General features: G+C 36.1%; 1 protein-coding gene across 1 annotated transcript; it reads left to right on the forward strand.

Moving 5' to 3' along the window:
• Positions 1 to 447: 447 nt before the first annotated feature.
• LOC115918485 (glutenin, low molecular weight subunit-like) lies at positions 448 to 12274 on the forward strand. The gene is made up of 8 exons (XM_030980440.1): positions 448 to 599; positions 3446 to 3552; positions 4694 to 4810; positions 5838 to 5900; positions 6689 to 6844; positions 7598 to 7789; positions 8583 to 8664; positions 9433 to 12274. Exons 2-8 carry the CDS (start codon positions 3463 to 3465, stop codon positions 10299 to 10301), a joined length of 1569 nt encoding a protein of 522 aa, XP_030836300.1. The 5' UTR covers positions 448 to 599; positions 3446 to 3462; the 3' UTR covers positions 10302 to 12274.
• Positions 12275 to 13062: the final 788 nt, after the last annotated feature.

Below are 13062 nucleotides of genomic sequence, written 5' to 3' on the forward strand. Positions count from 1 at the left end.
TCTAAAGTTATGAAATTGTAAATAATAAAATGTTGTATAGCTCCCTGTCAAGGTCAAGATATTAGTTGAGCTATGAAACAACATTTCTTGAGTAAAATCGACCGATGTGCTATTCCCGTTTGGAAATTATATAGCCTATATCATAACTACATATTCTGAGATTTTCATGGTCGCACCTACCATTGTACGGCCGTAGGCGCTGTTCGAAATTTATCATAATTTACCGGGAGCACTAAGTAAATTATGATATCCAATTTTTCTCGAAAGTAGAAGTGTTTTAGGGGTTAAATTTCTAATGCTTATAAAACATCCACAGGGGCATCCAAATATATCAAAATTGTAAGAATCACTATCCATCCAATATTAACATTTTCCCAAAATGTTGTATTGTTGCTGTCTGACTACATTGTGCATGGTGCATGTATGTTTTCACTTTTGATTTTGTATATCAAGAACACCATGAAATCAACGGAAGGTGAAGTGCGTATAAGTCAAAGACGGACGAGGAAATCGGAAATCCAACAATTATTTTCATATTTTATGGCACAGTTCATCAACTGATGAAGATAGGTCCATTTCTGGAGGTCTCCTATGATAATGTGAGTTTTTAAAATGTTGAATGCTGTGTGTCAAAACCCAATCAGAGTCAGCTAGATAATGAGCTGGAGCTCCGGCCTTCATCCGGGGAATTCCCCAATCGTAAACAAACCCGGCCCTGTAATACTATACTATCAAGTACGACAAGAGGACTGTATAAATTATAATAAAGCTGTACTCAATCAGGAAGCTGTAATGAATGGAGATCCCGTCCAAGAGGCTCCTTTGAAGTCATCCGTGGCACCGCGCATCTTTTGTTTCCCCTACCGTAATCCCCTTAACCCCCTCCGAAACCGTACAGCTCCCTAGTAGCACTAAGTCCCCCCTTTCCACACACAGCCCAGCCCAGCGAACACGGCGGCTTTTGCTTTGCCGGCCCGTACTTTGGGCGAATAGTGGTGCTAACTTGACAACTTCTAGCCCAAAATCAATAAATGCGCAAACATATAACACAATTTCATTTAGTTTTTTAGGAAGATAAACCTTTGGACTACCTTCCTAGCTATGTACAAATTTCGGAAATTTTCGGAAAATGTCAATAATTAGATGAGAAAATCATGATGATGAAAATCTTTCATTCGCTCTAACTCATGATTTCCTTGATCGATTTCGCTAGTTAAAATGGCCGTGTCTTCAGTAGAGCTATCCGAGAACGGAAAACGCATTTGATGACTAATAGAAAGTTGCATTGGTCATATTATGTTGTGAATTCTGCATTTTATATGTTATAGCTAAATACATCTTCCCTGAACATGACTTAATTTGTCGGTGCCACGCATGGCTTCAAAGCCCGACGCTTGCATATTTTTGCAAGAGAGTGAATAGAGAACTTAGGGAAGCAGACGGCGTTGCGTAACATTTCGTACTATTTAGAATGCCAGAGAGGGACTGTGCATTGATATGGACAGCTGTTGATGGAAATGATGGCTGGAGAGGGTTACATTTCTTTTTGTTAAGCCAGGTTAATCTTGAATAATTTTCCCTCGGAAAATTCTTTCGAGACGGTATCTCCATTCATTACAACTTCCTGACTCAATGGAAGAAGAAGAAGAATAGGCTCAGGCTGTATGCTATGTAACACCTATCAGGTCAAAATGTTGTTCAAGGAATTATAGAGTTCATACCATTGGGTTTTCAGGGTATTCTAAAGTTAAGCCGTTTTTTCAAAACATTTGTTTTATGTATTTTTGTAGATACTTGATGAGGTAATCCCTGAAGCAGCTTTTCCAAGCTATACTGGGATGGGATGTGTTGTGACAGCAGGTGAAGGTGCAGACAACAAAAGGGTGTACAATTGCTTTATACAATAAAATAGTGACGTGCAAGTAAAAATATATTAAACAATGAGTAATCATGTAATGACGTGATATTTAATTGATACTAGCAATTGACTTTATAATCAGGATAATATAGTAATTAGGTCTAGACCTAAAGTACTAGAATTAAACTGTAACTAGTGTGTTGGAATATTTTGTACACAATTAGATTCTGTTTACATCCAGTGATCAGGGTTAATGATCTTTACTTTGTTTACTTTTCTCCAGGCCAGTTCCACCTGTATACACTATGAACATGACGGACAATGAAAGCGGACAAAATATACAGTTCCTGGGGTAGACAAAGGAACATCCTTCACTGCTATTATGTAAAAATGTGTGGAACAGGTGTCACATGCATATTCACCTGTTCTACACATTTGTACATAATAACAGTGAAGGGATGTTCCTTTGTCTACCTGAGGAACTGTATATTTTGTCCGCTTTCTTTGTCTGCCATGTTCATAGTGATAGCCACTCAAAATGACTTTCATTAATATTGCTCCCTCTTACTTTTGTTATTATCATACCTCCTTCATGCTTTACATTCCCAAGTTGATCCTTCTCTTTGTTACAGAATATTTTGTCACGATCACCTCACATGTTATGTATTTACATACTTTCCTTCTTCCCCATTGGTTGATTTAGCTATTGAATATTTATGTTGTACATTCTCAAATGTGAGTGGACCTTTCCTAATGAATATGTAATACTCAGTCATTGTTATTTTAGAGTTGATTTGAATATTTATGTTGTATGAATTGAACATATGCTAAGATGTGTGAATGGTTCTAGGACACCTACCCCTGGACATCCACCCACCCCCCCCCCCCCCCCCCGGATAACCACCCCCAGCCAACTACCCCCTAGGACAACTACCCCCTAGGAAAAATACCCCCTAGGACAAATAACCCTGAACAACTACGCCCTAGGACAACTACCCCCTATGAAAACCAGGCTCTAGTACAACTACCCCTCGGACAACTATCCTAGGGGATAGTTGTCTGGGGGTAGTTGTCCAGAGGGTAGTTGTCCTATAGGGGGTAGTCGCTACTTCGGTATCTTTGGAAGCAGTAAAATGCGCAAACTGAATGGTAGTAAGTCATAGTCAGAGGCATATCATGATCATGATAACTCCTATCGCGAAATTTATATTCATTATAATTGATACATGTATTTAACATATCAAATACTTAAAGCTTATCTGCCGTAGTTTACAGGAGGGATTAGACCGCTCTGCAAGGTCACTGGACAGGTGGTTATCTCATCAACTCAGCTCTCAGTTAACATAAGAAAAAGAGGATCATGGGGGACCAATGGTCACCGATTAGGCATTGTTTGTTATATAGAGGGCGCAAGTAGCTACCAGTAGTGCAGTGGGCCTTTAACTTTTGTAATATCAATATTACCGGTAAGACAAAGCCAAAAACACAAAACAAAAACTTTCAAAGCTTTGTATTTTTTACAAGGAAAACAAAAATTGGAATGAGCAATGATAACTACCATTGTTTGTTTTTCTTTTTTTTATGCAGCTTTGTCAGCCTGGAAGATGGCGAACCTCAGCTACGACACTCGGCATGAAAGTTCAGATGATGGCAACAAAACAGCCTATCGTGGTTGTGTATCAAAGAGCATTCACGTAATATGCATGATAATCCTTCCATTTATTCTTAATGGAGACAAATATCATTGGAGCTTATTCTTTTTATGATTTGTGTCATATATTTTGTTTAAGTTATCTCTTCTTAGGGGGCATTTCGACATTTCGATTTTGTTCAATTTTCCTTTTGTTTTGTTTGTCTGTGAGGATGCAAGGTAGGTCACATGCAAGTGATGCAGCATTGTGCAAATGCAAATGGTGAATCAAAGATGTATGTGATGTACACATATTTATATAGCATTCTTTAATAAAGGGAAATCCAACCTCAATAGCAAATTTGCTGTAAAAGAGGAAGAAAATTCAGATGAGCAGATGAGCAGATTGGTAAAAGTGTGAATCAAATCACACAAACAGTTAGAAAGATAATATGAATTTGTTAATGTTATTACAGAAGCGAATTTTAAATTGGACGAACTTGTAGTGTCACTGCAATATAAACTAGTGCCTGACATCTCCTATTTTTCCAACTGACTAAATGACTACAATGTTAATTTTTCATAAAGTATTGTCTAAGGTTCTTTTCTTTTTGGAGGACCTATAATAATGCACCATCCATATTGAATAATGCCCCAAGCAAGAAGGCACAGAGATTGATACTATTTCAGTACGGCAAACAAGATAGTTGACCGTGAACACGCCACAATCCTAAGTCTAAATTGTCAACTTTAGTTTCGCATATATTTAGGGATCACATATTTCAAACATTCATAACATCTATATTATTTATCTGATTTATTTCAACCTTTTGTCATTCTGTTTCTCTTACTTTTTCTGCCTTCACACAAATGGAATTTGTTGTTAGATCTCCCTTTAAATGGGAATAAACTCCACGAACCCCCTCTTCAGTTTATATGTGGACTACATGTACTGGTATCTTTTCTCACTGTTTTCTTATCCTAGTATAGGAACACAGACTCACTCATATAATATGATCAACTTGCAAGTGACTTTGGCCAAATATTCAATTTCAACAATTTAGAATAGGCAGAAACATAGCTATGAACTCAGACCTTGCCTTTCCTTTTCCTTAATTTAAAAAAAAAATTCTTTTGTTTTTGTTTTGTTCATTTCAGTCAATTCTATTGTGTGTTATCAATGATGTTTTGTCTTAATATACCAGGTGACAGGTGTATTGCACATTGTTGCTGGAGCACTGTGTATAGTGTATGGTATTTCAGCCATCATTCTCCAAGCCCGTGTCTCGTACCTAGGCATCCCTATCTGGGGAGGGTTACTGGTGAGTCAAGACAGATAATCCAAAAAGTAATATGATGTCAAATGGATTATTATTAGGACGGTTCTGTCAACGTGTCCTTTTTCCAAATATTTCGTCCAAAAGTAAACAATCTTTGAATGATGATACTTTCTCGCATGATAATTACCAGTCACAAGGCATTTTTCATTCATGGATGACATTTTTTTATAAATGTTATATGTCTTACAGGAAAAATTGCACAGAATTGCCCATTAGTATCGAGGGTTTGCACTGACATGAAAAATCAGTATCTTATCTCATACTTTAGACAAAAGTATCCAAATAACTGCAACTTCAAAACACTATGTCATGGTTTGTAAACAAGTACCTGGATGACCTGTTTCATGGAGTTTTATGGAGGTTGTTTTCATACATTCTAGCTATCCACAAATTCTTTTTCCGCTGATTGGTACACTTTAAAGCTAATCTTGAGTTCTGGTATGGAAATTGTATGTCGAGAAAACATTCTGGATGGTTTATCCTGCAGTATAGACTGATTGTTTGAACCAGTAAAATATAAATAAACTCACAAATACTTCCTGGAATTCATCTTCAATAAAAACCACAACTCTCATTTGCACGTAGTGACCTGTGTTAAGCACCCCATTGTGTTGGGCCTACTTACATGTACCTTGATTCATTATCCTTCTATGCTCATTACTCAGCCCCTGTACATTTTCTACCAAAATCGTTTGGCACATAATTGTAATCTTGAATATTCAGTGTAAGTTTTGTTGGATTCTGTGAGAATTCATTTTCTATCATCACCAGAACTCCAGCTTATCTTTAAGCTTGTATTACGGGGTTGAAGCAAGACACTCAACTCAGTTGTGGAAGTTTTTGTGCTAATGTTAAATGCAACTTGGTTTTGATTCTCACAAGAAATTTCCAGGATTCTCACTTTCTCACTGAAGTCATTTTCATCTCAAGATTTCAATAAAACTGAATCTCAACAGCTGATTACTTTCATATTTCTCTGATTGTTTTCACTTTCATTTTTTTCTCACAGATCTTCATGGTAACTGGGTCAATAGGTGTTGCTAATTACTTCAATCCTACGAGCAAGAAAATTGTAAGTTATCTGTTTTCATATGATAAAGCTTCCTCTTTGCAAATGATAAATTACATGGTGTAGACTCTATATTCTGTTTTTCAATGCTGGCAGGATTTCTACAAGCATTAAAGCTTCATTATAGTCACTTTCTGTAGAGTAACGCATTTATTTGATAGTGAAGCTAGCATTTTTGGTCAACAATTGAAATCTTTATATTAAAAAAAATGTTCCAAAACTTGGTGGTAAAGAAAGTAGGGGTTCTTCTTCTCTGCAAATTATTACTTTGGGATTGCTTTTTCTTTACTGGAGACCATATATACTACATCAGAATTTGAAACATTGAATAAGTTTCATGTCAGTACTGGAAGGTAACCTCTAACCTCTAGACTTCAAAGCCATATAGTAGTCAGCGTGCATGTGTATTGCATCATAATTTGCTGACACCAGATTTTGTTAAATTACTAATTAATATGTCTACTCTAGGTGTGCAAAGGTCTCTTGTTATTCAAGATTATTCAGAATCAGAAGTATATGGTGGTGGTTATTTTACCTGATTGCTATAAAAGTATAAATGCTTGTAAGTAAGCAACCAGACGACCGACTGCTTTAAGTCCTCTCCGAGGTGGTAATGAATTACCAAAGGGCACTAGCGCAGCGACTTGGTTTCAAACTCGGGTCACCGGATTACAAGACCACTGCTCTCCTGACTGAGCTATCGCGCCTCTCAAGTAGCCTCAAAACATATATTCCTTCTTGAAGAATTTGTATCTATGTAAAGCATTCCTCTTGGTTTTTTTTATCTATAGGTTAAGTACTACCTGGTGATGTCCAGCATTTCTGCAGTTTTCGCTTTCCTGATGATTATAGCATTTGGGATTTTCATCGATAAAGAGGACCATCCATGGGGTACCGGTAGATTTATTTGTCATCCCCTTATGAGATCCATCTGTGGGAGCGAAGCGGTAAGTATTGCATTAGAATAGACAAATATGCAAAGATTAAAAGAAACAAAAAGCATACAGCCTTGTGTTTGAGGCAGTGGCAGACCCAGGAATATGTGTGTGGGGGAGGGATCAGGCTCAATAAAATAGAGTTGTTCTCTGTCAAGCATGATTAAAAGGGTGTTCTCATTTATTTCAGATGCCTTTTTTTTTCTTTTCTTTTCTTTTCTTTTTCTTTTTGTAAAAATATGTTTGACCAGCAAAAAAGAAAAAGAAATAAAAAATTGTTACCTAATATTTCATGTGCCTTTCTTGTTAAAAAAAATCTTTAAAAAAAGAACATTGTGCATAAAGTGTATACCGGTAGTGCATATAGAAAAGTATGCCCAGCTTTGGTAGCTCCTAAATAAGAGGGCATATCCAAAGTGACTTTAAAATCTATTTCATAATGAAAAGTAAATTGTTTTCTGTATAATGATAAGCTATTCAAATTTTTATGTTTATTATTTACAATTTCATCAGTTTAGACTCAATTTCAACTGCGACAACAATCATTGAATATTGTAAAATTGCATGTGCTTCCAATATGTTCGTTTGAACCAAATTTATGAATTACCTGTTAAGCACATCTTAGAACATATATGTTTAGAAGCAATTTTAATGTTAATTGGGGACTTAAGAAACTACTATTTTTATTATTATTGCCATTGTTCTTCTTATCATTCTTCTTCTTATTATTATTATTAGATTCATTCAATTCATTTATTCTTTCAGGAGTCACGTATTGTGGTGAACGCCATATTGATCTTGATCTTTGTACTGGAGTCACTTTGCGGTGTGGTAGCAGCCAGCGTGGCCTGCTACAAGGCATGTCAATGCTGCCGAGACGGCTACGATACGTGCAGGATGTGTAGCCTGTCCAAATTGTGCAGACTGTGCAGAGACGATCGAGGAAACTCCAATATAGTAAGTGGTGCAACGAATCACATTCTAGCTGACGTCTAGGCTATAGCACAGTGGAACTTCATTATAGAGACCACTGTCAAATTCTCCTTACAATAAAATAGAGGTGTCATCGACTGGAAATGCAAAAGTTGTGGGTTTAAGCCCCGGGCATGGCATTAGCCTCCTTTTGCAAGACATTAATCTACATATGCTACACTCTCTGCCCAGGTTCTAAATGAGTACCGGCAGGAAGGAATTCCTTAAATGCTATAATGGTGAAAGTCAGTAAATCTAGCCACAGGGGAGGAGGATTATTTTGAAGTGCCTTGAGCACCTTGCATTTTGGATACGAGTGCTTTCAAAATATCCATTATTCTTCTTCTTTATTATTAAAGTTAATTTGCTCAGACCAGCTCTTTGTTTCTATTTATTACTTTTATTTTTACCTCTGATAAAAAAGGATTCCAATATAGCAAGGAAATTTCCTTGATCTAGGAAAGTTATTATGATAAGGTTCTACTGTATTATGCTCTTCAAAAAAACATTTTTATGCCACCGCCCACCGCCCAAGGTGGTGTGGGATGCATTATGTTTTGGGGTTGTCAGTCCATCCATCCCTACGTTCGTATATCGTGATATCTCAAAAACCACAAAACTCAAAATCTCATATCCTCTCAAGTCAAATGAGGAAGAAGAAGATGTCTTTCATTTCATCACCTCTAGCTCTTAACAGTTATGCTTTATATTTTATCAAGCAAGGTGTGCTGTAAAAATTCTATAATCACGTGCTATTTTTTCTCTTAAAATTTCCTAGGTCTATTATGCTGTCAATAGAGGAGACACGCCAATGATGGCAGTACCCAATAACCAGTCTGCTGGGCCTGTCTATTTTGCAGGTAGATTGACCTTTTCTGTCTTTATTACCTATATTGTGGAATGGCATATTATATTATGAAGTTAGTGTGGTGTAGGTCAACCCTGTAAAGTTTTCGGCCATGACATCATTTTTAATTTTTGTGAGAAAGTGTTGCTTTTCCTAAATCGCTCTAATTTCCTAAAACACAGTCAATTTTGCCTTTGATGCCTTTTACTTCAATTTCAATTTCAATTTATTTATGTTTCCAACAAAACATTAAAAATCAATTATAAACATTTTCAACAAATGTAGAAATATATGAATTGGAAACAGAGGGGTCGAAAGCAATGCTTGTACAAATATGAACACCACAATTGATACTTAGGAATAATGAGTGATTAAATCAACAAGTCTGTACCTACAAAAGGAACTACAAATTAGGGGGGAGGGGGGAATGCCAACAGGGGCAAGAAAGGGACAAGACAGTGCTTTAAATGACAGATAATACAAAGAGTAGACAATACTTTATTTTTGCCTTGAATTTATTTTTGAAACATAAAATGTCATAATAAAAAAGAAATACATATAGATTGAAAACGCATTAAGAAATCAAAAGCAATAAATGAATATACCGGTATGTAAGAGAAGTAAATATGTGGTTGCCTCTTTGTTTTTAATTTTAAAATTAAGAAAACGTCCTTTAAAAAAATGCTATTTCCTTAAGCATGGTTGTAGCTATTTATAATGTTCTTTTTTTTTCTGGTAAAAAAATATATGTATCTCTTGAATTTGCACCATTGTACCACAGGTGAATCTTCTGGCACTTCTACTCAGCCAGGTCAATTCATGTATCTTGCCCCGAGCCCCCAACACCAGTCTTTCATGGCTCTACCAGCAGTGGCGCAACAGAACCAACCGATCCCCATATTGCCCCCACCCCCAAAACATCAACAACCTTCCCAACAGCAGCAACAACAACCAGTCGTAATTCACCAGCAATCAGGAATGGTCCAACTGCCTAGTGGCCTTCCAGCGGAACAAGCTGGCTTCATCCAGGTCCAAGCACCGGGGCAGATGCAGCCTCAAGGTCTTGCTCAGACCCAGCCATCCCCAGAACAGGAACCTGCATCGCAACCTCAAACCTCAGGAATGTTCCAACAGTTCAGTGGCCTTCCAACGGGACAACCTGGCTTCATCCAGGTCCAAGCACCGGGGCAGATGCAGCCTCAAGGTCTTGCTCAGACCCAGCCATCCTCAGAACAGGAACCAGCATCACAACCTCAAACATCAGGAATGTTCCAACAGTTCAGTGGCCTTCCAACAGGACAACCTGGCTTTGTCCAAGTCCCAGCCATGGGGCAGATGCAGCCTCAAGGTGCTCCTCTAACCCAGCAACAGGCATCACATCCACAACCAGCAGGAATGGTTGAACAGCTGAGAGGCCCTCCACAATTTGGCTTCTTTCAGGTACGAGGCCCAGGAGGGCAGATTCAGATGATCCAAGCCCCATTAATGTATCCTCAGGCCATGATGGCTCCAACCCCTCAGCAACCTGTAGCAACTGAGGAACAGGTGCAGCAGCAACCTGTATCAACTGAGGAACAGGTCCAACAGCAGCAAACAGCGCCCTCTAATTCTGCTGAAGCCCATACTGAGGAAGAAGGTGTAGCTGTATGAGTCAGTTGTCTCAAGAAAAGCATTTCCTCAAGTGAAAGTCTCCAATGATCAGTTCAGTGACCAGCCTGCTTTCATCTGAAAATCAACATGACTTTGTGTAACTTGGTTTTAAAAATACTGCAGGAATTTTACTCAATTTTATAAGGTGAATGTTTGAAATCATGTCTGAAGCAGTTTACTTCTTGCTATGGTTAGTTCAGTGACCAGACTGGCTCATTGAAAAAGTATTTTTTTAAAGAATTTTAATTTAATTATATTAATTGTTTTTTATTCAGTACTGTAAACAAATTTACAAGAGCTTGATTCTCTAAAGTAGAATTTCATTGATAATGACAAGTATGGCCTATTATTCATCACTAGAAACTAGGATGCTTGCAGATGACATTTAGGTCAACTGCGCATCAAGCTATAATTAAACATAAATAAAAGCACCTCTCAGAATCTGAGATATACAAGCACTTTGCCAGAAAATTTAGCAATATTTTGATAGTATGATTGATTTTAAACATGAAGGGAAGTGAGGCCTATGCAGCTGATTATAATCCTGTGCTGAGAAGCATCGAGGGCAAGGTTAAATGATTTCAACTGATTAGATTTGGGGTTTAAGAGGGTAAAGGTTGTTGGGTCATAACAACCTAATGGAAACATTAAAAACAAAAGTTATATTTAGTTAGTTTATTTTTCTGATTGTTTCATCTTGTGCTTTGTAAGTGATATTAATGCAACACATACATTCTAATGGAATCATATTAGAAACACAGTTTCATTAATTTAGTTGTTTTCTTCTTTTTTTCTTCATTTTGTCCTTTGTAAGCGATATTTATGCAACACATATACATGTATTATAATTAGAAACACAGTTTCATTTATTTAATTCATTTTTTATTGTTTCATTTTTTCATTTGTAAGTGAATGTATTCAACACTTACAATCTAATTGAAACTGTACCTCTGAGCAGCTTTGTCCCTGAACATGTGTGTACATGTATGTGATCATGTTTTTTAACACTAAATTCTCATACACTTTCACCACATTTTTATACAACTCATGATATTTTGACTTGAAGCAAGTTTTTAGTATATTTTCTATAGATTACATAAAATGTTTAAAACATGATATAAGTTTGTTCATAATGATAATGGTGCAAAATTTTATAATTATGATAGTGGATTTGATTGTTTCATCAAAAATCAATTAATAGAAATGATATGGAATTTTTTATCAATTCAGAATATTTTTTAAATATATTTATGTATTGATATCAAGTATTTCATAATGATGAATTTATTATAGAAAATGTTTTTAATTTTATGCTGCTGTCAATCCAGCCAGTTAAAAGAAAGTGAAACAAGGGTAAAATGACTAAACAAAATTGCTAAGAATTTTATTTTATGATCTTATAGATATATTTCCTCTGTTTTCATTTGCAGAAAATCTAAATTTTCTTAGCATCATATAAAAGGTATAATGCAAATCACTCTGTTTCATTGATAATGAGTACAAGTCACAATATCAGTGAAGGGCATTAGAATGTTTGTAATGAGTTTGTAACAGATTAGGGAAATATATTAGATAAAATTAATAAGCTGTGAATGTTTTTAATCTGAGATCACTTAATCTAAAATTGTGAAATGGGTCATTCGACTATTGAATAATCTCAGAGTTGTTAGACATTTTTTTTCTCTCCCAAGTTCAGTTTGCTTGTCAGAACACATACAAAATTAGACGTCTGCCAATGAATGGATCACTTTGACATTGCCAATTTGCCAATTCTCCATGTGTTTAGTGATTATAAATTCATGTGTTTAATATTTGTTATCCAATTTGGCTCAGACTTTCCCTGATCTGTTTCATATATGTTTCTGCTTTCAATCAAAGGAACCTTCTGTCAAGGTTTTGCAGGCCAAAAAAAGTGAAAAGGTCAAATTCCAACAGCATTTGAAAGATAATACTAATTTAGAACTTCCCTTAAAAAAAGGGGGCTTGAAAATGTCTTTAAGTGGGAAAATAACGACTATTAGTTGTTGAATCGACTTAAGAGCTATAGAGCCAGTAAGTAATAGTCTGATTTTCAGACCATTGTACAGAATGGTCGTATGTCTTATGCTAGTTGCACACAGATTTAATCAGTTTAATTTTAGCCATTACAATTAAGAAGTGGGTTATTGGTGTAGACAAATGCTCATGTACCCTTTACAGCTCATTTTATGTATGTTATTACCAAAAAGCCAGTCCCTCACTCAATAGTGTCTGACAATGAAGTCTAGCAAGTTACCGGTTTCCTTGCATAATTTGAATACTAGGACACTGCTTACGTTTAAATTTCACAGATAGGACATACATGACATATTCATAATTCTTGCAAAGTTCTACAGAATTTGATGTTGGCTGCAAAAGGGACATAGTATCTTTAAAATGTAGAATGTTTTAATTTTTGTATACTGAGGATTTTATATAAAGTACCAAATCGGCTTATATATTAGACTATTCATTTTGTTAAACAAATTGTTGTACTTCATTCTTCTATTGATGATTTTCATAAATGATTACTGAAATATATCTTGCCATTCATACAGTTCTAAAGTTTTCTCAAGATATGTAGCTGGAATAAAAATGATAATCATCATGTATACCTAAAGCATAAAATCAGTAAATCAGCATATTTTGTAAAAGTAATTGACATCAGAAAGTGTTAACACTTCTAAAAGGACACCCCCCCCCCCACATCCCATAACGGTACAGTGATGGATTTACCAAAGGA

This window comes from Strongylocentrotus purpuratus, unplaced genomic scaffold, assembly GCF_000002235.5.
Source record: "Strongylocentrotus purpuratus isolate Spur 01 unplaced genomic scaffold, Spur_5.0 spur5_scaffold_11, whole genome shotgun sequence".
Lineage (NCBI taxonomy): Eukaryota > Metazoa > Echinodermata > Echinoidea > Camarodonta > Strongylocentrotidae > Strongylocentrotus > Strongylocentrotus purpuratus.